This window comes from Haliotis cracherodii, unplaced genomic scaffold (assembly GCF_022045235.1).
Source record: "Haliotis cracherodii isolate W230 unplaced genomic scaffold, xgHalCrac1.p SCAF_4, whole genome shotgun sequence".
NCBI classification, from domain to species: Eukaryota; Metazoa; Mollusca; class Gastropoda; order Lepetellida; family Haliotidae; genus Haliotis; species Haliotis cracherodii.
The window spans coordinates 51,611,043-51,637,275 of NW_027266297.1; the positions used below are offsets into that span (position 1 = coordinate 51,611,043).

Below are 26,233 nucleotides of genomic sequence, written 5' to 3' on the forward strand. Positions count from 1 at the left end.
TCACAGAGGGGGCTGGCTGTCTGTAGGAGAGCTTGGAGACTGCAGGATCTGTCGGGCCAGTCCATAAGGTGTCATGCCTGCTTGAGAGGCTACCTTGTTACTGCCATACTGGAGACCGATGACACGGTTTGATTCAGCTATCTGATCTTCTGTGAAGTTACGTTCATTCTTGTCGGCCAACTTCACACCAAACTGAGAGTATTCAAAACCATTCTTCCGTGCCTGAAGTTATAATATATTATATGTTAGATATCCCTGAACACTATCCCGTGTAACTTCAACAGAGAAGGGTTTATGAGTAAAACCTACCTGACAACACATACCTTAACCAGGGGAGATAAATATTAACATTTACTAAAGCCTGCCACTGGGAGGTCCTGGCAGAGCACCCAAATAGGGCCCTTGACAGTGGTATGTGTAAACAGAACCTGGTGTCCAGTCAGCCGAGCTAGCCAGTTTATATTCTGTTCTTGTTACTATGGAAACATGGACCCTAATGATATAACATACTTGTAAGGTTTCATGATTTGGGACACATAGGTAACCCCCTTATATTGCCAGCCAGTTTACACATAGTAGTATAGGTAATGGGCGTTCTGCTGCAACTCCACTGGAGCCAGATTTATATACCTATACTGCTACTACAGGGAGAATGTTTTATGTCATAACGCTGATGCGATTTAACGATAGTCATGAGATTAAACTTAATTGTAATGAAAATATTCTCTATCATTTTTATTAATACGTATGCCATTATTTTTAACAAAGTGATACTCAACATTTTTACTAAGTTCTTCGTTCATTTCACTAGGAGACCAGTCTATATACTCTTCTTGGTAATTGGAAAGAAACAATTGATGACCGTATCTGGTTGGTTTGACATCACTGATATAATATATACCTTGTGGTAATTCTCTCCATTTGATAATTTCGTCCCTGAGCATAAATGCTTCGATAGCTTTTTCGAGTTCTTCCTTTGTTGGTTTGTAATTCTCCATTATTATATATTTACGTAAGCATTCTTCTAAATGTGATCTAATGGTAGTAAGCAATCTATTTTTAATCTCCAACCTGTTCTTTGGTTTTGGCACGGAATAATTGACACGCTTGTTGTCTCCCCTGTTCTATGAATTTTTTTTTCTTGTGTTCGCTAATATCACTGGTCTTTGATCGAATCTCCTGCTTCATTACGTTGTATTTGGTGAGGTCTGACAAAACTAAACGAAACTCCTCCTCGGATATCTTACAATCAGCCATTGCTGTTGAAATATGATCCTCAATGCTGTTCAACTTTGCTTCGGCAAGTATCCGAATATTATCATGTTTTAATGCTTTCTTTTGCAACTTACTAGAAATTAATTTTATCGTTATTCCTGCCAGTCCTGAGACTCCGGCGGCTATTTCCATGCCAAGTACGATAGGCGCGGCAATTATAGTTGATAATAAACCAACACCAGCTACACCGAGTCCCATGCCAGCTGTTACAAGCGTGGTGTCAACTCCATCGAGAGCATTCACGGCTCTGCGATACTTTTTATACAATCCAAGTGTAAACTCCCTCACCTTATCTATTCAATGTTTTATGTCGCTTATTTGATGTAATCAAAATCCATCAACAGTATCCATTTTTTCATCGAGCGCCGGATATAAACCCATAGTGTATATCATTATATCATATAATAGTCTTTAATTGGTCTTGCTTAAATGTTTTGAGAGTATACATCAACCTTATCAAATGTATATTATACGGCATGAATATCTTAGCAAGAGAAATGCTGTCACTTTTAATCATTTGGACCCGTTCAAGCGTTGCAATGGGTAATGCTCCAATATAAATAATACTGCAACGTCGACGCTCATGTTTCTTGAGCCATTTAATCGATAGACCTGGTAATATTTCGAAGGCATCTTCCGGTGCATCTCCGAACAAGACTTCAATGATAAGCGTAGAAATATTAGGTATTGCACTCAAGTTCTGTTTAATATCATTGAATTCAGTAACCAAATTAAACAAACTTCTTTTACTGCTGGACGACTATATAACATATGACCTGGGTTTTCTGGCAGGGGAGAGACTAACACACTTTTTTGTTTTGATGGGATATAAGCCCCGAGTACAATCCCACTATTTATTATCTTAGTTAATTGATGTGCCTTACCCGTCATCACATATGGTGGGGTAATGACGATATTCAGTAGCCACTCGATTTTTGCTTCGATCATAGTCCATTTATTATCATCGTTGCGAGTAAGATTGTACGAAGTGTTTTTATGGAGTCTACTAACGTCGACATTGCTTAAATCTAGATTACCTGTGAATGTAACTACTTTCCGCTTGAATACATTATCTTGTAAGTGTAAAGCGTATAACTTACCGAATCCTTCTGTGTCTCCTAGATCGGAAAGCACAATTGTATTACATTGTCAAAGCATTCCAGGGCCTGATGAATAAACCATTATTTATAATATGGAGTGTTACACTCAATTATCCTATATGCACAGGTTGATGTTTTACATCTAATACAGAAATTTTGAGATCTGAAATAATACCACGCTATAATTTTTTATATTGTAATGATGAGAAAGATTCCGTCCTACCGCTATTGTATTTTTCATCTTTGACTGGAACAGATCTGAGTAGAGTTGAAGGACTTTCGAGTTGAATATTATCCGTTGTACTGATCTGATCAAGATGGATGCACAACTCTTTATAGGGAACTAAATCGGGTAATTTAACTCCATGCACTGTTTTGTTGGGTGGTATTAATCCTACTCCGTGTGCAAGTCCAAGTGTATCTGCTATGTTCCAGGCAAAAATTACTTGCTTTTCTCCAGAGTCCAAAAAAATCAACATCCCATTTGACTCATTTTGTGTGAGACAAACTCCCAAAGGCTTAAAAAAATCATCATTGAGTGAGCATACACTGTAATACCCATCAGGTATAATGTGTTTTTTTCTATTTATTATTGTCTGAGTATTTCTTCTCACAGCACTTATATTGGTCCACTGCGGGTAATACGTTACATCACAGAGAGCGACTTCAAGTTGCCCATCCGAGTTATCGATAGTATGAAGCAGTTGAATAGACTGACCATTTGTTATTCCCCGGAGTGTAACATACATATTAAATATACAATGATACTATATCATAACTTAAATATGAAATCAACTTATATTACTAATTAGTCGATTTTAGTAAGTGCTTCTGGTGCTAATTTTTTTGTTGAATTCCCTGATATCTTTGAAAAATACAGGTTCACGGCAACTAGCGATAAAATGGTGCACCATTGGTTTCACAACCCAATGCAATTTTGGCAGAATCAGTTAAACTTTGCCATATGGTGTGCCACAACAGGATGTGGTGTATCTCTTTATGCCCCAGGATTTGAACTAAATAAGTCTGTTTTATCATTTCACGTGTAAGACGTATACTTAAAGAAATTAGTGCCCTATTACCGCAGGATTGAGCATGGAATGCATCAAATAATCCATACAATAGGTTCGCGTATGAACGTATTTGTTAGGAATTTAATATTGCTACGAGTAAAGATTGGCGTATTAAAGGAATTAACCATGGTCTAGGTGTTCCGTACAGCGGACAAAAAACTGTTAAGGAAGAAAGCGATGATTTAGTTAAAAAAGCTAATCAACCATTCAATCCATTTAAGTTGTTACATAAAAACAATCTTTTTGTAAGATTACATAATATTAATCATGGCTGGGAACTTTCGAGTAACGATTGGAGAGGAGATCTTATGAGTTTTAAGGGTGGTTTGGTTTACCGTATATTGCAACAAAATTTGTGCAACTCAACGATATCGCAAACGCTTGGAATGAATTTCTTAATGATTAAACAGAAAATAATTTTACTAACCCAGGAGTTGTAAGAGTTAATTAATCAATAAGAACTTATGTATGGGCAATTCTCGGTGGGCAATTCTCGGTGCACAATCGCAAACAAGAACGTCCATTATTGGTTCTGGGACGGCGTTCGATGCACAAAAACAGTTTGTTGCAAATGTTGAGGATGCTATTAATTCACCAGCTGACATACCATCTTCTATAAAGCGTTATCAAGATGTATTACAGTACGCTCAATCCAAAGTGGACTACGTTTATGAGCCGGGACTATACATGTCTCCGAGTAATATGGAACTTAAGATCGGTCAAGTGAATTGTTATTGCTACCGATCAACAAAAACCAGGTATAAATTCAGATATTAACACCGAATTAATAACGCAAACAAACACAGGCGAAACAGGAATAGTCAAGCCACAAATATCTACTGACACTCCTACTAACACATCTACTAACGCACAACCACAAGTGTCACCGCATATTGCAGCTAAAAATCAACAACATATCAATGAAAAAACAGCGCTTGTAGTAGGTGGAGTCGCGGCTGGTTTACTCATGATTTGGTTAAATAGTTCTTTAGCGGATATGTACAACAGCCCTGCAATTGCTACGATCAGTGCCCACAAGTTTTGACTAAGCCAAGTGCTGGTCTTAGCTTATAAATTCAAGAGCCAGGAAACAATACTCCCTATTATACCGGGAAGTGCAGACACGGCTTTCCCATCGAGCTTTCCCAGTGCTGAACCTAATGCTTTTTTATCCACTCTTTTATACCACCCTTATCACTAGGCAGTGTGCCACCTTCTGTACCACCGGTTAATGCGAGAGTCAAAGTCGATATAATAAATCCCAATGCGGTTAAAATACTGGCAATGGTTATCCCCTGTTCTCTGAACAATGTTTTATTTTATCGGCTAGTGAAGTTTCATCGTTGAGGACTTGATCGATAGTTTCTCAAGTTCGGCTGATTTGTGAACGAAGTGCCTTTCTATTACTGGAAGCCCCTTCGAGGCAGGCCGATCTTTCGTCTTCTAAGTGAAGCAATCTTTCTGCAACGCGACGTCTACTGAATTCATCACCTGCCTGTCCAAGTTTTGTTTTCTCATAAGCTATATGCTTGTCGAGTTCGGTTAGCTTGGCTATATTATTGATGAGTTCTCCCCGCATTGTTTGCATTGCCTTGTCAAGACCTCGTAATTCCCTAATACTGAACTCCGAGGATGGTACACTGACCGTGGAATTATCGTAGTAGATTTCTCCGAGTCCATCCTAGGCCACCTTCGAGCTATCTTCCAAATTATCTATGTTACCGAGTTCATCACGCACAGTCCGAACAACCTTAGTAGTCTTCGCGGAAAGTTTTTCTCTTCATGAGTAGTCTACAAAACCTAATTCATTACGAACAAAGTTGATGCCTATGTTTAGCAGCTATCGTAGACAAAGCTAGGGATTACGAGTACGATAATGCAGAAGGTCAATATCAGGTTCACCGCATATTCGCAATATTCCTTTACTATCTATCGTAAACTTTGAATAGTCCCGACCAATTAGGCTAACATCTTTCAAAGTATCGTAATAATCATTAACGGTTAATGTAAAAGTTCATCGTTAAGATTTGTAAAGCTGGTTTCATCAGTACCCTCTTCGATTGTACTAGGGTTATCAAAATCATCTAGATTAAAATCATCAATTTTTTATATCAAACATAAGGTTACGTAATTTCGATATAACAATGTCTTCACAATACGGACGCAAGTTAAACCCACAACGTAGACTTCGAGATCCATTAGGGGTCAAAGCAATTTGTCAGTCTGTAACTATAACTAATAACCCGAGTACAATTGATCAGAATCAAACGCTTCTGGTTCGCTTTCCCAATCTCGGTGCACACGATGTGTTAGTTCTGGGAACTGTCCGATAAGCATTTACGATTAGTTTGAATTCTACCGACTTTGAAAGGAAGCCCGTTCAGAACATATGTCGTGCTAATGTTAAGAAAATCGCGATTAAAATTAGTGGTAATGAGGTTTTGAATATTGATGATAGCGATGTATACTATTGTTACATGGAACTCTGGATAACGGATAAAGAGCGGGAAAACTTACAGTACCAAGGTATTTGTAATCGGAACACATTGAGACTGCGTGTGGGTGCTGATAATGGTGATAATACCATTGTAAAAGATCTCGCTGTTGCCGGCGCATTAGGTAACCAATTCTATATTCCGCTCGGCTTTGAATTACTAGATTCCCACATGCCCTTTTATCAAGCATCCATAGGTGATAGGTTAGAATACGAACTCACTTTTAATGACTACGGTAGAGTAATCAGAGCTGCTGAAGATGCTAGCTATTCCATTGACAATATCTCGCTGGACTATGATATGATAACAGATCCTGAATTAGCCAGACAAATTCGTAACCAGAATACCGGAAGTTTAGCCATTTTGTATGATTGCATGCTTCGACATCGAAAGATCAAAAGGAACAAAAAAGATATGACGTGGAATATCAATCTAAACGTCCCCACGAGGTCATTGAAGGATATCTTAATGTTGTTCGAGGACCCCTCCGATGCATTTAAAAGAAATACCGAGAAGTTCTACAATCCCAAGATTACAAAAGTAGAATTGACTATGGAGGGCATTCCTAATCAACTATATAGTTAAGGAATGCTAGCATATCAACAATGGGATGAGATTAAAAAACTCCCTTCTATAAAACGAAGCCCAGAAGTTAACTCGGTCGTGAAAGATCTGTCACTCAGGGGTATATCGATGGGTGAATACCTCACCACGAAGTATGCGCTATGGCTCGACATGCGAACAATGGACGATGACCAACTATACAGCAGTGGAAGGAGAATAGAAAATTCCAGCGAGGGTGTCACTATACAGATAAAGAAGCTCCAGGAATCAGCTGGTAAATTAAACATATATTTGTACGTGATTATGGATGCTCAACTTAATATACAGAATGGAAGATTCGTGCAAGCAATCTATCAATAATCTTTTACCTAAAGAACCGCACTGCGCTATCATATGCGGGAAAACGGGTTGTGGAAAGACAGCTTTTATTCTAGATATTTTAGAAAGTCATTATAGGATGTTTTCGATCATATTATTATTCTGTGCCCGACTATAAGCATTAATAAAACATACCTATCGAGAGATTGGGTAATGAATGACGATGGGGTACACAGAGTTGATCCGGGCGATCGTTTACAAGACTGTTTATGAGTATGTCACGAAAAATATAAAGTAGAATCAACCCTTTTCGACGATTGTAGTGCGAGTAAAGAACTCACCAAAAAGAAAGATATGCTTTCATATTTAGCATTCTCCGGACGACATACTCAGCATAGCGTTTGGATACTTACTAAAAAATACAACTCTGTCCTGAAAGATCTCAGAGAGCTGACCAAATGAGTAGCCCTGTTTCATTGCAAAGACCGAGATTCATCTGAGGAATGTTTACGTGAAAATGATGTTATTTATACCAAGTTCGAGCGAGATAAAGTCAGAAAACTGTTAGCAGAAACGAAGCATTGTAAACTCGTATTAAAAACCGATCAACCAGCTGCTTATGCATATGCTTAGCAAAATTATAGCAAAAATAGCAAAATTATAGCAAAAATATAGCAAAATGTAGCAAAATTATAGGAAAAATATGACAAAAATAGCAAAATTATAGCAAATATAGCAAAAATATGATAAATTGAACATTAGCGGTTATTATGACATAATGTGGTTCGAAATCCTCATTCTTTCGCAACAGTTTATTATTACGGGCTGTATTGGATATGTGATATTTTATTATGTTAGACTTAAATATCTCCTTAGGTATTACATTATGGAATGCGATGAACTCATCGAACAAATGCTCAAAGATGAGCCAGAACCTATGACAGATAAATCTTTAGATAAACATAGAGAAAGACTCGCCGCTTTAGCAGCCGGTGGAAAATGTTCCGAATATTTGGGGGAAAATTATACCATCGAAAAAATTGATAACATGACCGACGAAGAAATTAAAAAACTGTACGCACGTTACGAGTCTAGACTGGGAGCTACCATGACTAAAACAATAGGGTCGGCTATGTTACAACTTAACACAGTCGTAGCTAGTACGTTTCTCCCTATCCCGGCAGAACATCGGCCATATTTATGCGAATCTCTCGAGAAAGACCCATTCATCGAACATGCTATAAGCTCAGTAAGCTGTGAGTCTTATCATAGATATGGAATGTTCTTAGCTCCGGTAACCACGGCTTACAACGGCTAGGTATTGTCAATTTAAACACAAGTGCCCACTTAATAATAATGGAGACTCAAGTGACACCACAGCTTGTGGAACAAGTGAACGAGGAAATACCAGCGATTGCACAATCACAACGGATTGTGAATGAGGAAATACCACAAGCCAGAGTGACGAGGAAGAACCCCCCAAAAATCGCAGCAGGTAGAAAGGGCGGGCTGGAGAGGAAAGCGAAACTAATGCATAATTCAAATATTAAACATAGTCGTCTGATTAAAACTTGGGCACTAGTAGGAGTTGTTGCTATAGCGGTGGTATGGTTGTTTTATAAGACCGGAGAAGAGAAAACGTCACCCCCGATTACACAACAAGTTCAATTAGAGGTTAGCCCTCATACAATGCTGCAAGAAGCATGACTACTCCAGTTACAGACTGTAAAATGTTGGATAATTCACCGTATCATTCAGCGGTGGTCAGCGGCTTGACCATTGGCTATGCCCGTATAGCTAAAATGATTACTAAAGCCACACCACCCAAGCTAGATTTTAATGGTTATGATATCGGTTTGATGATTCTCAATATAGGATTAGCAATGGCAACAAAAGATATGCTCATCAAACAAGGGCTTATCCCAGAAGATATAATGAAGTAATTAAACATTTGACTATTTTATATTATCGAACATGGCATCAATTGCGATGATGGTCGGTGGAGCTGTTGTTAATGCTCTAGCTTTTTCGGGGAGTAATTTTTTATTTTCTAGTATGAGAGGTTTGGAGAGTTAACGACATAATAAAGCATTAAAACAACTCGAAGCAGCCCAGTCACAATGGACCAGGAATAGGATATTAAGATTAGATTTTATTAATGAAGAATTGCGTAAGCAGGGACATTCAATTCAAACGTTTAAGGATGTTGCATCTGCCATGCACGAATACTTCCTCGTTTATGGAAAGACACTTGACCCAATACCAAAACCAACAATAAGTCAGTTTTATACACCGTCAGAGGAACAAAAAGACCGCGAGATAGCATTCATAATGTTGGGATTGACTGGTGTCGCTATTTTAGGTTACACGATAACTACGCATAAACCATGACCTGTAAATAACCCTGACTGTTGATCTATAAATAGCGATGACATCTATGACTCAACAGTGGAGATGTGATTTACCTTTTAGACAAATGATATGATATGTGTATAACCATGAATCTGTGCAAATATAAAATCATGGGGAAATCGATTCAATGTCAGAAGCCATCTGTGGGTATTTACTGTGGGACCCACTCTTATAACATCAGAAAGGGTTTTAAAAATTACGTTTCTTCTGTATGTGGGATTGGGGTGAAATGTAGTTAATGTTTATGTAAGAGTCACAGTGCTGATAAGGTCAGGAAGCAGATTATTTACTTTAGGAAGAGAGATTACATCAATGAGAGGAATAGGTGGGGAGAATACATATTTATACATGTATATGAAAAACAACCATTTAGACAATTGATTCATTTTGTATATACTATTAAATGACAGTGGTTTTTGTCAGAGAGTTGAAGGCTTTGGCAAAGCAACGTGGTCTACATGGATTTTCTCGAATGAGAAAAACTGAATTGATCGATTTACTCAGTTTGGAATACAACAAACCCCAGACTTAGAGAACTCAAAGCTCAAGCAAAAAACAGTGGGGTGAGAGGTTATTCTCGAATGAGAAGGGCTGAATTGATCGCTTTACTAGATAATAATCAATCTGATGATAATAAATCAGTTGACGATGTTGATAAAAAAAACAAGAATCAAAATTTGTACCCACATCCGCCGGCATTAGTAAATATCTAAGAGGTTGGAAGATGGATATTAATTCCAACAAGGATGTTAATGATGTTAAGCCCATCATATCGAGCAAAATTAACGATGAATTAGATCATTTACATAGTATAAAATACCAGCTGACGATTAAAATGTCATTGAGTAAAAGTAGCACAGACGATAGCACTGAATATACCGAACCATATTTCCGGAGCAATCAAGAAGTTATAACTGAATCCGATACTATAAACACATCATTAGATACATCAATTCAGAGGAGAGAGGAAACTTTAAAACTCTGGACTAATAGAGGTTTGGGTTGGGGTGTGGATAAAATCGATAGTTTATATTTAGATATAGCAAATTATATGCCCTTCAAAGGTGGATCTTATATAGATTTACCCCCGTGTTATATACCGACACAGATTCTTTGTTGATGGAAATACAAACCAAGGATGTGTATAAAGATATGGCAGAAAAATAGATATGTACAACACGAGCGATTACCCTAAAAATAATCCACTGCACAGCATAGTAAATAAAAAGGTGTTAGGTAAGATGAAGGATGAATGTGCTAGGACTCCTATAGCGGAGTATGTCGGATTAAGACCTAAGATGTATTCTATAAAGAAGTCCGATAATGGAGAGATAAGAAAAGCTAAAGGCGTTAAGAAGTATGTGGTAAAAAAGCATATCAAACACGAACAGTATAAAGAAGCATTATTCAATGGTAGAAAGTTCAAACACGAGATGAACTCTTAAAGAAGTTACAATCATAGGATAAATGGATTAAGAATGAACAAGACATCATTATCCCCCTTAGATACAAAGAGATGGATTGATAAGGATGGTGTAACTACCTATGCTTATGGTTATGGTGGTAATTCTGTATCGTCTGGAACTATGAGCAACTCAATTGTCCGGTTAAATCTTGGAACGATAGCTTGACTACGGTGGGCCTCTTTTTCACCATGCCTGATTTCGACATCATGCTTTGTTAACAGTTTAGTTACTGATCCCATAAACTCACGACCAGGATCTACTTGAAATAGCTTGGTCCATTTTAGTGGTCCGCGTTTATATATGCGACTCAGTGCATTAGCTACTTCTGTTGAATCTTTCGAGGTTAATGGCTCAGCCTCTTTGTATCAACTAGCCACATCCACTATGGTTAAAGCGTATTTATACGTTTTGAGTCTTACCTTATCGTGGGGAAGAAACAAGAGGTCAGCCTGATGAACTTCATTTGTTGTAAATATATCAAACTTCTTCCTCGGTATATAACGCTGTGCCAGTAAACATATTTGCCACATAGCTTGTTTCTTTAACCAATCCTTGGCCCCATCTTTAGATACCTTAGCCGCTTTGGCTAATTTTGTTATTGCTCCTATACCTTTCCAATATCCTCGTGGGCTATAGTAAATTTTTTGCATTATTAATTACTATTGATGTTTCTTTTAATATGACTTATGACTATCGTTAAATCGCATCAGTGTTTTGACATAAAAATTTCCCCCTGTAGTAGCAGTATAGGTATATAAATCTGGCTCCAGGGGAGTTGCGGCAGAACCCCCATTACCTATACTACTCACATACATTACATACTACTTACCAGAGACCCAAGGGCATGGAGACAGTTGACAACCTGGAACACAACACAAGATCCTGTCAAAGAACACATCCTAAGAGAGACCTGTCCTTTGCTGGACAGTTTCCACAATATTGGTTACATTTCCATGTTGGCCGGTCTCGTGCACTGGCAAATATAGGGGTGATGTGTTGGCCTTTTTTAATGCATCTCATGCTATAAAAGGAGATTCAGTGATTCAACAATGTAAACAATGTTTGCCCAGTACTTTGATACTTGCCATATACACTATGCTCGGTGTTGAGGGACACTGATATACACTATGCTCGGTGTTGAGGGACACTGATATACACTATGCTCGGTGTTGAGGGACACTGATATGCACTATGCTTGGTGTTGAGGGACACTGATATGCACTATGCTTGGTGTCGAGAGACACTGATATGCACTATGCTTGGTGTCGAGAGACACTGATATGCACTATGCTTGGTGTCGAGAGACACTGATATGCACTATGCTTGGTGTCGAGAGACACTGATATGCACTATGCATGGTGTCGAGAGACACTGATATGTGTTACGTGGTATGCACTCTTGTGACAAGAGTTGCTTCCCTTGGCGTATGTCAGCCATGCAAGTTCTAATAAACACTGATGCTTTAACCTGAGTTGGCTATGACTATCCAGACATGTGTACAGCATACACAGCACGTAACATGGTGGCAGCAGGTGACTTTCTCACTCCTCTATGATACCACGACCTATTTCTGTCAGTTTTATGTCTGAAATGTTATAATGGAAGCGGAGGTGTTTCAGACCATGTGCGTTCGTCTGCTATCATTCAAATGTCTCAGAAGTGATGTCACTCGCTGAAATGAAGGAACACTTGAATCTATTAGCTTAATTTGACCTGATAAGTGACATTCTGCACACTCGAGAGATTCCTGTCTGCATTTGTCGATGTCAATTAGCTACAAGTGTGTATTGTCTGTGAAGATAGTCTAGCCTTGCTTCAAGTCTTCAAATATAGCCGACAATCCTCCTTAAGCTCAACGGCCTGTTAGTGGTATAAAACCTCCATCACCCCATGTTATTGAATCCAACATTGCTGAAAATTGGAAATCATTCAAACAGAAATGGACCAATTATTCTATACTTGTGAACCTGCCAGGATATGGAAGGGAATATCAAGTAGCTTTGCTCCTAAACACACTTGGTGATGAAGCCTTAAAAGTTTTCAATGGATTCCATTTTCAAACACCAGAAGCTGAGAGAACTGTCAAAGACATTCTAGACAAATTTGAAGCATTTACTATTGGTGAAGTTAATGAGACATATGTGAGATACGTCTTCAATCTCAGAAAACAGAAGGAAGGAGAGACATTTGAAAATTTCTTAGGATCAATCCGTTCTCTTGTGAAAACCTGCAACTATTGTCAGAATTGTATCTCTTCAATAATAAGAGATAGACTCATCCTTGGAGTAAGAGATCCCGACACTCAGCAAGCACTGCTCAAAGAGAGGGACCTCACTCTAGAAAGATGTATCGACATCTGTAAAGCCACTGAAAATGCGTCAGTTCAGTCAAAGTTGATCAGACCTGAACCTATCAATAGAGTTGCAATAGACTCTTTGAGATCAAGGCAAAAGAGACCCCAATCTCAGCATGAAAGAAACTGTAAATTCTGTGGTTATTCTCATATCATGGCTCGTAAAAGTTGTCCTTCATGGGGAAAAAAGTGCACGAAGTGTCACCAGCTGAATCATTTTGCACCAAAGTGTCCTAGTAAGAAGCAATACAGCAAAGTCAACAATGTTGAGCTTCCAGATGAAGATTGGATAAATTCTGTGCATGGAGATTCAAACACAGACAAGCCTACTAAATGTAGAATGACCGTGGAGGGAAGAGATGTCTTCACTATTGATCCTGGTGCTGCTGTTAATATCATTCCGTCTTCTATTGTCCAGGACAAGTTGAAGAGTCTGAAACTTACAACTAAAAAGTTGAAGATGTGGAATGAGACTGACGTCACTCCTCTTGGTTGCCTAAATATTCTTGTTCAGAATCCTGCTAACAAGAAAAAGTATTCTGTTGAATTTGTTGTTGTGAAAGAGAACTTTGCACCTCTCCTAGGTGTCAAAACTGTTACACTCATGAACTTAGTCACAATTCATGAGAAGAATATTGAGCGTGTTGCCAATATTGAAGTTACTGAAAAGTTCAGTGATGTGCTGGATGGTAAACTTGGTACCTTTAGTGGTGTTGTTCATCTGTCAGTTGATAGTGCGGTGTGACCAGTTGTGATGCCAAACCGTCGTGTTCCTGTTGCACTGCGCTCAAAGTTGAACACTGAGTTAGACAGACTGGAGAAGTTAGGTGTGATTGCGCCTGTCAGTGAGCCAACCCCCTGAGTAAACCAAATCGCAATTACGCAAAAGAAATCAGGTGAACTTCAAATTTGTTTGGATCCGCAAGAACTAAACAAAGCCCTTTGTAGAGAGCATTACACTCTGCCTGTGCTTGAAGATACCCTGCATGAGCTAGGGAAGTCTAGAGTTTTCTCCAAAGCTGACTTGTCATCTGGATACTGGCACGTCCAACTCGATGAGGAGTCAAGTCTTCTTACGACCTTTCAAACTTGTTTTGGTCGTTATCGATTTCTCAGGTTGCCATTTGGACTTTCTGTGTCGTCAGAATTCTTCCAAAAGAAGTTGATTCAAGCCCTTGATGGTCTACCAGGTGTCGTCTGTATTGCTGACGATGTGCTGATTCATGGTCGGAACCTAGAAGAACATGATGCTCATCTTGAAGCATTTCTAGCAAGATGTCGCGAGAGCCATATCAAGCTGAACCCATCAAAACTTGAACTACAATTGAGTGAAATCACCTTCATGGGACATTTGATAACCAAAGATGGTTTGAAGTCTGACCCCGAGAAGGTCCGAGCAATTCAAAACATGGTTCCACCAACAAATCTTGAAGAACTTCGACGTTACCTTGGTCTTGTGAACTACTTGTCAAAGTTCTTGCCTAACTTAACTGATGTGCTAGCTCCTCTGCGTAACCTTGTAAGAAAGGATGCTGCCTGGACATGGTCCAGTTCTCAACAGGAATCCTTCCAAAAGGTGAAGGACATGGTTACCAAGGCACCTGTATTGTCATATTATGATCCAGAGAAAGAGCTGACAGTTGAGAATGATGCGTGTGAACATGGCATTGCCTCAGTACTGATGCAGGAGGGAAAGCCTGTCGCTTTTGCCAGTCGCTCGCTAACTGACACTGAGCAAAGATTTGCTCAGATAGAAAAGGAAATGCTCGCCGTGACCTTTGGTCTTGAGAAATTCCACCATTACACATATGGTAGAAGTGTAACAGTGATAACTGATCACAAGCCACTAGTGTCTATCGTCAAGAAGCCCTTGTCTAGAGCTTCCAATAGACTGCAGTCATTACTACTGAGGACCCAGGGATATGTGTTTGATCTTCAGTATCTACCTGGAACAGCTATTCCTATTGCTGATACACTTTCCAGAGCGCCATTGCCTGACAAACCTTCCTCTGAAACTGTGTATGTGAATAATGTCTATCATCTGCCGATCAAGGACAAGCTCATGAATGACATTAGAGTTGCAACTGCATCTGATGAAATCCTCACCAAGTTGAAATCAACTATAATGGAAGGATGGCCAACACATGAGGAGAATCTGTCCTCTGAGCTTACTCCTTACTTCAGTTATAGAGACGAACTCACCATTCAAGATGGGATAATTCTTCGTGGACCTAGAGTTGTCATCCCACTTGCATTGAGAGATGAGATCAAGAGAAAACTTCATGTTGGTCACATGGGGATAAACTCTTGTCTACGCCGTGCAAAGACACTTGTGTTCTGGCCCTTGATGTCAAGTGACATAAGACAGTATATCGAGTCATGTGATATTTGTGCTCGTTTCAGTGATAAGCAATCACCAGAACCTCTGATTATGCATGAGATTCCTGAACATCCCTGGGAAAAGGTGGGAACTGATATTTTCACCATTGAAGGTAGGAATTACCTTGTGACTACTGACTACTACAGCAACTTCTTTGAAATTGACTTTCTGCCTGAAACCACTTCTGATGTTGTGGTTACCAAGTTGAAGCACCATTTTGCTCGTCATGGTATACCTAAAGTCGTCATCAGTGACGGAGGACCTCAGTATACCAGTGAGAAGTTCAAGAAGTTCAGTCAGTCTTGGGGTTCCTCTCATGAAACTTCCAGCCCTGGTAACAGTAAAGCTAATGGTGCTGCTGAAGTTGCCGTTAAAGTAGCTAAAAGGATGATGAAGAAATGTCTAGCTGCTAAAGAGGATCCTTACCTGGGATTGTTGAATGTGAGAAATACACCGACTGAAGGCGTACAAACAAGTCCAGCCCAAAGACTATTTGGTCGCAGAACGCTTACTCAGGTTCCTTGTACGTTAAAGACTATTCAACATGATTCTGGTCCGGATGACTAGCAACAACTTGAAGACAAAAGGACTCTTGTAGTTGAGAGACATAACCGGAAGTACTCTGGAAGACCTCTCAAACCCTTACAGGTTGGTGATACTGTCAGAATGCAACCCATTCAAACCGGCAGGAAGGAATGGAATGAAGCTACTGTGACAGATGAGATCAAGCCGAGAACCTACTTTGTGAGATCTGATAATGGTCACTGTTTCAAACGGAATAGACAACAACTTCGTCTTGCCAGAAAGTCTAGAGTTGAAGATGATGTTAATCTTGAGATTTCAACATTCCCAAACTGCCAGTCGCCAAGAAGATCTACAGATGATGAACTTATCCAGGATTAGCAATGTGTTCAGTCTAATAATTTTGTCATTGCAAGTTGACAGCGAACTTTAATTCAGGAATTATAGGAAAGTGCTTTAACGGAATGTTTAATGAACTACATACTGTATCCCAGTATATGGACCGACTCGGTAATGTCACTCATTTCTTGGATTAATGTACCTGTAGTTAAAGGTTTAATTACTTTATTTGTTTTCCTCAAAGGAAGGGAGATGTTACGTGGTATGCAGTCTTGTGACAAGAGTTGCTTCCCTTGGCGTATGTCAGCCATGCAAGTTCTAATAAACACTTTTACCGGAGTTGGCTATGACTATCCAGACGTGTGTACAGCATACACAGCACGTAACAATATGCACTATACATGGTGTGGAGGGACACTGATATGCACTATGCTTGGTGTGGAGGGACACTGATATGCACTAAACATGGTGTGGAGGGACACTGATGTGCACTAAACATGGTGTGGAGGGACACTGATATGCACTATGCTTGGTGTGGAGGGACACTGATGTGCACTAAACATGGTGTGGAGGGACACTGATATGCACTATGCTTGGTGTGGAGGGACACTGATATGCACTAAACATGGTGTCGAGGGACACTGATGTGCACTATACATGGTGTCGAGGGACACTGATATGCACTAAACATGGTGTGGAGGGACACTGATATGCACTACGCTTGGTGTGGAGGGACACTGATGTGCTTTATGCTTGGTGTCGAGGGACACTGATGTGCACTATGCTTGGTGTCGAGGGACACTGATATACACTAAGCTTGGTGTCGAGGGACACTGATGTGCACTATGCTTGGTGTCGAGGGACACTGATGTGCACTATGCTTGGTGTCGAGGGACACTGATGTGCACTATGCTTGGTGTCGAGAGACACTGATGTGCACTATGCTTGGTGTCGAGGGACACTGATGTGCACTATGCTTGGTGTCGAGGGATACTGATATGCTGCTATGTTCAGTACCCAGGGACAGTGATATGCTGCTATGCTTGTTGCCCAGGGACACTGATATGCTGCTATGCTTGGTACCTAGGGACAGTGATATGCCCTATGCTGCTATGCTTGGTGTTGAGGGACACTGATATGCGCTATACTTGGTGTGGAGGGACAGTGATATGCACTATGCTTGGTGTTGAGGGACACTGATATGCACTATGCTTGGTGTTGAGAGACACTGATATGCACTATACATGGTGTCGAGAGACACTGATGTGCACTATGCTTGGTGTCGAGGGACACTGATGTACACTATGCTTGGTGTCGAGGGACACTGATATGCACTATGCTTGGTGTTGAGGGACACTGATATGCACTATGCTTGGTGTCGAGGGACACTGATATGCACTATGCTTGGTGTTTAGGGACACTGATGTGGACACTGATATACACTATGCTTGGTGTTGAGGGACACTGATATGCACTATGCTTGGTGTCGAGGGACACTGATATGCACTATGCTTGGTGTATAGGGACACTGATGTGGCTTGGTGTCGAGGGACACTGATGTGCACTATGCTTGGTGTCGAGGGACACTGATGTGCACTATGCTTGGTGTATAGGGACACTGATATGCACTATGCTTGGTGTATAGGGACACTGATGTGCACTATGCTTGGTGTATAGGGACACTGATGTGCACTATGCTTGGTGTCGAGGGACACTGATATGCTCTATGCTGCTATGCTTGGTCCCCAGGGACACTGATATGCTGTTATGCTCGTTACCCAGGGACACTGATATGCTGCTATGCTTGGTACCTAGGGACAGTGATATGCTGCTAAGCTTGGTATTTAGGGACAGTGATATCACCTTTGCAGCTATGCTTGGTACTAAGGGACACTGATATGCCCTATGCTGCTATGCCTGGTACCTAGGGACACTGATACCCCTATGCTTGGTACCCAGGGACACTTATATGCTGCTATGCTTGGTATCTAGGGACACTGATATGCCGCTATGCTTGGGACCAATGGACACAGATATGCCCTATGCTGCTAAGCTTGGAACCAAAGGCCTATTTGGGCCATCATATAAAACCATAGATTCCCTTCTACACAAACAGTACATGAACTTAATAGCATGGTAGCCCAAAGTAAGTAATATCATCTGAATTTGAAACAGTCTTTGTCAGATAAAGGTCTTTCTGCTTAATATGTTTGAGAACATCAGACACCTGGATACTCATGAAATTACAGATTTGCCAGTATAGAGGTCATAGAACACACTCTGTCTGTAGGGGTATGGGGGTAAGAGACATAGTGCCTACTCACTGTGTACATGGCCTTCACTTCGTACAGGTCCCCAGTCTGGAATATGTCAAGGTTGTTCATGCCATACCTGCTGCATGCTGCTGTGAACATATCCAGATTCTCCATCTGGAATAAAAATATGTAGTTCTTTCTTCGAATTGTGTACAACTGATTTCAGTGGCAAAGAAATAGGTTCTGATGGCCATTAGATATAAGTACATTCACAGTTTTACCTGTTGAAATGGAGCCATTGATTTGTGGATTTTCGGTATAGACTTTGGCTGTATCTTGTTCATTAATCTGAAACAGAGACTCCTTGTGTCAAGACATGGGCTGGAGGACTGCACCTGGTGTAACAAAGGCAAAGACAAGATGGATAGAATGCCTCGGCCCGGTATGATCAGGGCTCTTTTCGGCCCACTGAATATTAACAACGCGTGTCGGTCTGACGTTGATTATGAACAATTTGCATACTCGTATACGCAAGGGGCCGACATATGGTTCTCAGTAGGAAGTGACAACTTGGAGACGATGGCTTGCGGTATATACAGTTTTACTTTATACATGTAGATATATACATACAAAAGACACTATGTGCTAGGTCAGTACATAGTGGTAGTGGTTGTTGTCTAGGTGCCCCAGAGCACCCAGCCTAACCCTAGCTAGGCTAAGGGTAAGGCCTTTCTCTCAACCTCTCTGGACCAAGGCTTATATAGCCTAGGTCACCTGACATTTAGTAAGTAATAAATATAAATGTATACAGTAAATCATCAGTGACATACTTGCACATCTCGTTCAGGATGGCAGACGGTCGATGCACACAAAAATGGGGACTAACAAATAGGATTAGCATCTTATAAATAACAGCGATTAAATGTTTCAAGGCACATAGATGTCATGGCTCCAGGGTAATGAGCCTTTGCAATTAAATGTTCTTCAGAGAATGGGTGTCGTAAATCAGTCGCTATGACAACTTCCTCTCTTATTTTCAACACTTGCAGAAATCCAACTCCATATTCAGAAGAAAGACTAAAATGTGTCTTTTGAGAAAGTTTTACTAATATTTCAACTTTGAGAGAAATCTTTACCCAAAGCTGAAATCAAAGGTCAGCATTGTTCACTCATTTCTGGACATACTTCTGAGCTTGGGGAGGCTTTTGGACAATTATTTTATATAAGTGATATACAAGAAAGTGCTGGTTTTCAAATCATGGGAACAAGTCATCACCATGGTATGCCCCACCCTTTTCATTCAACCATGACCTGGTTAGTCAAGCAAGGGTTTCAAATCATCATACACCAGAGACAGGTGGTTAGACATCTGCCTAGCAGTGCTGATAAGGTTTCAAACACAACACGACTGTGCTTGTCGTAAGAGGCGACTAACGGGAAGCGGTGGTCAGGTTCGCTGACTTGGTTGATGCATGTCATCGATCTCAATTGCGTGGATTGATGCTCATGCCATCAATCACTGGATTGTCTGACCCAGACTCACTTACAGACCACCGTCATATAGCTGGAATATTGCTGAGTGCAGTGTTAAACAACAAACAAACAAACATGAAACACAACAGCATTAAGCCCAGGAAAACAAGCTAACAGGTAATTGAGATCAGGATATGTATTACATATCAGGTTTCGCCCTTAGAATCAACTCTGATGATTTTTTAAAAATATCTGGCAACTATTTACTATCCTACTTACTCATGGTATTTCTAACAACACATGGTCAATGCTAAAAGATTACACCAGGTAACTAGTCCCTGTGGCAAATCATGCCAACCTGGCTTTGCCATGGTGATGAACCTCCTGTGTAATATGTTCCCACCAGATTAGCTCTACATCGAAACACAGAATATTTATCTCATTAATATAAGTATATCATAAATCTAACAAATACAAGTTTAATGACAAAGAGCAAAAGTTTGGGGGACTAAAGTTTTAAGACAGAATAATGAAAATCTGAAGCCACTCACTCACACAAGGCAACACCATCTTTGAGAACGGCTGCGACATCACGCTCATCCCGGAAGTCTCCTGATGCCGGCAGCAAAGTTCTCCCCGTCACCTTCTCGATCCACGATATCGCTTCCTTGGCCTTGTCCAGGTCAAACTTTTCCCTGGTCTAGAAATTGTAAAAAAGGGAGACCGACATATTTCGTCAACATTCTAGAAATCAACTTCCCTTGTTTTGCAACAACATTTGGCTCAGCAAATATAGTCGTTTCCCGTGTAGTCGTGTTGTCCTTCTGGAGCATCAGCTGACCCTTCATGAGTATCCACGACTGTGACATACCACTAACTTGAACACAGGCCGATATGTCAGCTGACCCTACCGGAGTAGCCACGACTGTGACATACCACTAACTTGAACACAGGCCGATATGTCAGCTGACCCTACCGGAGTAGCCACGACTGTGACATACCACTAACTTAAACACAGGCCGATATGTCAGCTGACCCTACTGGAGTAGCCACGACTGTGACATACCACTAACTTGAACACAGGCCGATATGTCAGTTGAGGTCACGGAAGCATTTATGAATTAGCTAAGTAATTATCTATGTGATTTACCGAACATAACATCGCGAATATATAAACAAACCTGTCTCGTTTGGCGTGCACTTTCATGTCACATTGAACGTTTCTTAAATAAATGGATGGAATCACTCATGTCTGGTCATAACACGCATGATGTTTCTGCAATGATTGCTCTCATGTCCGCACAAAATTGTTCGACACATGTACCTTTGGCTAACATCATAAACATTTTACCAACATAAGTTTACAATATTTGAGTTACCTCACTTTATCATCGGTGATGTTAGAAGAATACCGTTGAAATAATTGTTTGTGATGATATTATACTGAAGTCTTCCTTCCATGCCTGTTGTAAAATATACCTTCAGTTCAGGCTCTGTTCTTGGTTACTGCAAAGACGTATATATACGTCTTTGGTTTCTGTTAACGTTCATGAATGTTCATCTTTAATTATATACAGCCATTTACATATGAAATCTGTTTTAACAAATGGCGTTGGTCTACATGTAACCCAGTATGTACATGTCATGATTATATTGTCGGGGAACGCAGGCCATATTGTTCTTATCACGCTCATTGAATTACCCGTCAAGCTGCCCACCAGCCATCAGATAAGCTGTGAGTCACAGAGGGTTGACCTCAATATGGATTGGGTCGTACTCAGCGAGAGGGAGTGGGTGAGCGAGTAAGTAGTTTAACGCCGCTTTGAACAGTATTCCAGTTATATCATGGCGTGTCAGCTTATTGCAGGAAGGAAAGCCCGAAGTGATGCAGGTGTCAGATGTTTACCACTTTGGTGAAACCCACGAGCACGGGTATGTTGATGACAAACCTAGAAACATAATCGGGGCGAACCGGGATTCAAACCCACAATCATAGGTTTCTGGCGTGCCCAAGGATCGAACCTCTGCATATCGAATTGCGATGCCTTCGACGACTGGGCCATCCGTGCGCCCCTGACAACGGCGTGTAGCAGCTAGCATACCATCGGACGTCACCGCAGGAGAGGGTGAAAGGTACACGTGGGCTCGGTCCCACCAGAGGCGATAGACATACAGGGCCCCGTCGAGGGTTGCAGAGGCGATATAGACAAACGCGGCCGCGTCTAGGGTTGCAGAGACGATATAGACAAACGCGGCCGCGTCGAGGGTTGCAGAGACGATATAGACAAACGCGGCCGCGTCGAGGGTTGCAGAGGCGATATAGACAAAAGCGGCCGCGTCGAGGGTTGCAGAGACGATATAGACAAACGCGGCCGCGTCGAGGGTTGCAGAGGCAATATAGACAAACGCGGCCACGTCGAGGGTTGCAGAGACGATATAGACAAACACGGCCACGTCGAGGGTTGCAGAGGCGATATAGACAAACACGGCCACGTCGAGGGTTGCAGAGACGATATAGACAAACACGGCCACATCGAGGGTTGCAGAGGCGATATAGACAAACACGGCCACGTCGAGGGTTGCAGAGACGATATAGACAAACACGGCCACATCGAGGGTTGCAGAGACGATATAGACAAACACGGCCACGTCGAGGGTTGCAGAGACGATATAGACAAACACGGCCACATCGAGGGTTGCAGAGACGATAAAGACACACACGGCCACGTCGGGGGTTGCAGAGACGATGTAGACAAACGTGGCCGCGTCGAGGGTTGCAGAGGCGATGTAGACAAACGCGGCCGCGTCGAGGGTTGCAGAGGCGATGTAGACAAAAGCGGCCGCGTCGAGGGTTGCAGAGGCGATAAAGGCACACGCGGCCGCGTCGAGGGTTGAAGAGGCGATATAGGCACACACGACACGTCGGGGGTTGCAGAGACGATATAGACAAACACGGCCACGTCGAGGGTTGCAGAGGCGATAATGACACACAAGGCCACGTCGAGGGTTGCAGAGACGATATAGACAAACACGGCCACATCGAGGGTTGCAGAGACGATATAGACAAACACGGCCACGTCGAGGGTTGCAGAGACGATATAGACAAACACGGCCACGTCGAGGGTTGCAGAGACGATATAGACAAACACGGCCACGTCGAGGGTTGCAGAGACGATATAGACAAACACGGCCACGTCGAGGGTTGCAGAGACGATATAGACAAACACGGCCATGTCGAGGGTTGCAGAGACGATATAGACAAACACGGCCACATCGAGGGTTGCAGAGACGATATAGACAAACACGGGCAGGTCGAGGGTTGCAGAGGCGATATAGACAAACACGGCCACGTCGAGGGTTGCAGAGACGATATAGACAGAAGTATAATATTTTAACGTCTTTAGGTATGACGTATCCGGGGATCGAACCACCGACCTTCCGCTCTCCGGGCAGACGTGCACTGTCGACTAGCTTACGGACGCGAATATAGAAGAAAGACAAAGAAGATTCCATTGTATATTGGAGATTTTTTATTTTTCTTTGTTATTTTGCTGTTTTACGGCGCACTCAGCAATATTCCAGCTATATGACGGCGGTCTGTAAATTCACAGTCTGGACTAGACAATCCAGAGGTTGATAGCATGAGCATCGATCCACAAATTTGGGATACGATGACATGCATCAACCGAGTCAACGAGCCTGACCAGTCAATCCGGTTTGTCGCCTCTTACGACAAGCATGGGTTGCTGAAGACCAATTCTATAACCCGGATGTTCAAGGGTATGTTTAGATAGCAGAGAAAAGAGAGACAAACAAGGACTATCGTAGATTGCAGAGGAAAGAGAGATATGTATACGAAAAGAAAGACAAAAAACATCCGTCGTAGGTTGCTGATATACGATAGACAAATTATGTATTTGCAGAGAGAGGTAGATTAATTGCGAAAGATGGTAGAAAAGCCAGGTAGGGTACGGAACAGTCAGTGGTATTTGAGGATTACAGAGAGGACTACGAGTCACGCACCTGTTGTCTGTGTAAAAGAAACTAGGGGATGTGGAAGAGGGGAGCATGTCGCGGGTACTTGTATACTCCGAAGAAAGGAAATATGACAGAAACTTCAAGAATGTATTGGGTGAATGGAGAGAGTATGTAGTGCGTGTAATTATAAAGTCCTCACTGTCTACAAACGCGGCATGCTACGATGGAGTATACCATTGAGCCATTACAACAATTATATCAGTTCGTCATCAATAGGTATAATTAACTTAAAATGTTTCAATGACAAAAAAATAATTTAATGACTAAAGACATTCTGTTGATGATGAATTAATAATTCGTGACAGTCCGTTTTCTGTGAGCATCTACCTTGACGGCTCGACAACATGTAACCATAAGGCCACGCCAACGTCGCCCCTCCATGTCCATACAACATTATACTAACATCATGTGAAATGTCGGTGTACGTATAATTTAGGTGGGGGTGCAGAACATATAAATATGCTTTAGTAGCCGATCAAGTCACGTGAGTTGTTCAACATTTTACAAATACATTTCTCAACGAGCACATCGTCACCTGTATAAACGTATGCAACGTTTATGGTGCCGTAGATGACACTCGTTCGTTCACAATATATTAGCTCGCATTACAAAAACGCTCGGACTAGGGGCTCATTTATTCCTCTAGCTCTGTTTCACCTGCCAATGCACCGTCATTCATGTGAGAAGCCTATCGGGCAGGCAATCTCAGTGTACAGCGTTCGCTTGACTACCAGCTCCCCGCTAAACTATATACAACACTATAAAGTACACTTTTCTCCTCCACAACCGTAGTCAACTTTAAAGGATTTGTAGCTATTGTATTGTAAGTACTGTAAAAAAACACCTGCATTATCAGCCAGTCTCGGCAATTGGAAACACAGTATACTTAGAGTCAGAATTTTAATTATCATGTCGAAACTAAAATATAAAATATTAATGGGAACAAACTTCTGTATCTTGTATATTGAACACTACTGCAAGGCTGCTAGCCTTTAGCAAATTGTGAAATGAAAAACTACTGACAGCAAAATGAAAACTATAAGCAATACTTACCAATACATGCTATACAAACTATAACATTTGACGTGACTTTGACAACTGAGTAAGAAAACAATATTAAGGTGAACAAAATCAAATAAGAAGTTTAATCGTATTGGCAGACTATAAATAGTTAAATGTAGATACGATTACCTTTTTTTGGCAATCTAGGCTTAGCCCATACGACGGTCCCCGGTATGCCATTACTTAGTTGAAATATGTTAATAGATCTAATGTTGTAAGGTATCTGACGACCACGGGCTGCTTCGTTTTTTTCAGCCAGCCAATGGTAACAGCGCTTTGTTGTTGACCAATGAGTGACGATCTCTCAATCAGTTCCTGTGGCGCCATATTTATAATATTTCGTCTTGCCATTCGTCTTGTTAATATATCGTATCATACGTATACAATCATTTTCTTAACCCTCGTGCCTTACAAGATATCTTTCCGCGACATATCTGACTCAGCATCACACGTACGGTATGAAATGATGTAAATATCGCAATATATTGGTCAATAAAACCAGAGACCATATAGGCCTAATAGACATTATCTAGGCCTATATGTTCTCTGATAAAACATAATATTGTCCTTCACCTTGCCATCGAGTTCATTGGAGTGTGAACCTCGAACGTTCATGCTGTTTGGCCTCCACTTTATGAAGGTTCATATACCAACCTACGCAGAGTAAGTGTCAACTTTTTCAAATCAACCGAGGCAAAACTTTCGTTTCGTAGAACTTTATACGAAATCAGTTTCAGGAACTCAAGTAAACTGAACAAATACATTGAAAGTGATAAACATATGAAGACAATAAGGCAGAGCACAGTTTCTGTGATTCACCCAAATCAATAAGTTTGGTGCAGTGGACATCATTAGACCCCAGTTTTATGCCTAGAACCCCATCCCCCCCCCCCCACCTCCCCCCTCCTCCTCCTCCTCACACACACACACACACACACACACACACAAAATCAACAACAAAAAAACATCCCAACTTATTACAGTCAGGTCTGAAAGTCCACAGTACCTAGGATATCAGAAATGAAACAAGATTATCATTAAGTTCAATTAATACAAATGCTCAACTCAAATACTTTAACACTATATATACCACTTTCAGAAAAACAAT

General features: G+C 41.1%; 1 protein-coding gene across 1 annotated transcript; it reads right to left on the bottom strand.

Annotated features, from left to right (window-relative positions):
• LOC139480542 (calponin-2-like) lies at positions 1 to 25,326 on the bottom strand. The gene is made up of 6 exons (XM_071263642.1): positions 25,255 to 25,326; positions 20,577 to 20,725; positions 18,834 to 18,900; positions 18,622 to 18,726; positions 11,533 to 11,565; positions 1 to 222 (listed from the first exon to the last, which is right to left on the bottom strand). Exons 1-6 carry the CDS (start codon positions 25,303 to 25,305, stop codon positions 1 to 3), a joined length of 627 nt encoding a protein of 208 aa, XP_071119743.1. The 5' UTR covers positions 25,306 to 25,326.
• Between the last annotated feature and the right edge of the window lie 907 nt (positions 25,327 to 26,233).

Excerpts from the sequence above, each read along its gene's own strand:
- LOC139480542 (XM_071263642.1), bottom strand. The coding sequence starts at position 25,305 with ATGGCATACCGGGGACCGTCGTATGGGCTAAGCCTAGATTGCCAAAAA. Across the intron at positions 18,901-20,576 it reads GATGGTGTTGCCTTGTGTGA|ATTAATGAACAAGATACAGC; the intron begins GTGAGTGGCTTC and ends TCTCTGTTTCAG. Across the intron at positions 11,566-18,621 it reads AAGTGAAGGCCATGTACACA|GTTGTCAACTGTCTCCATGC; the intron begins GTGAGTAGGCAC and ends GTTGTGTTCCAG.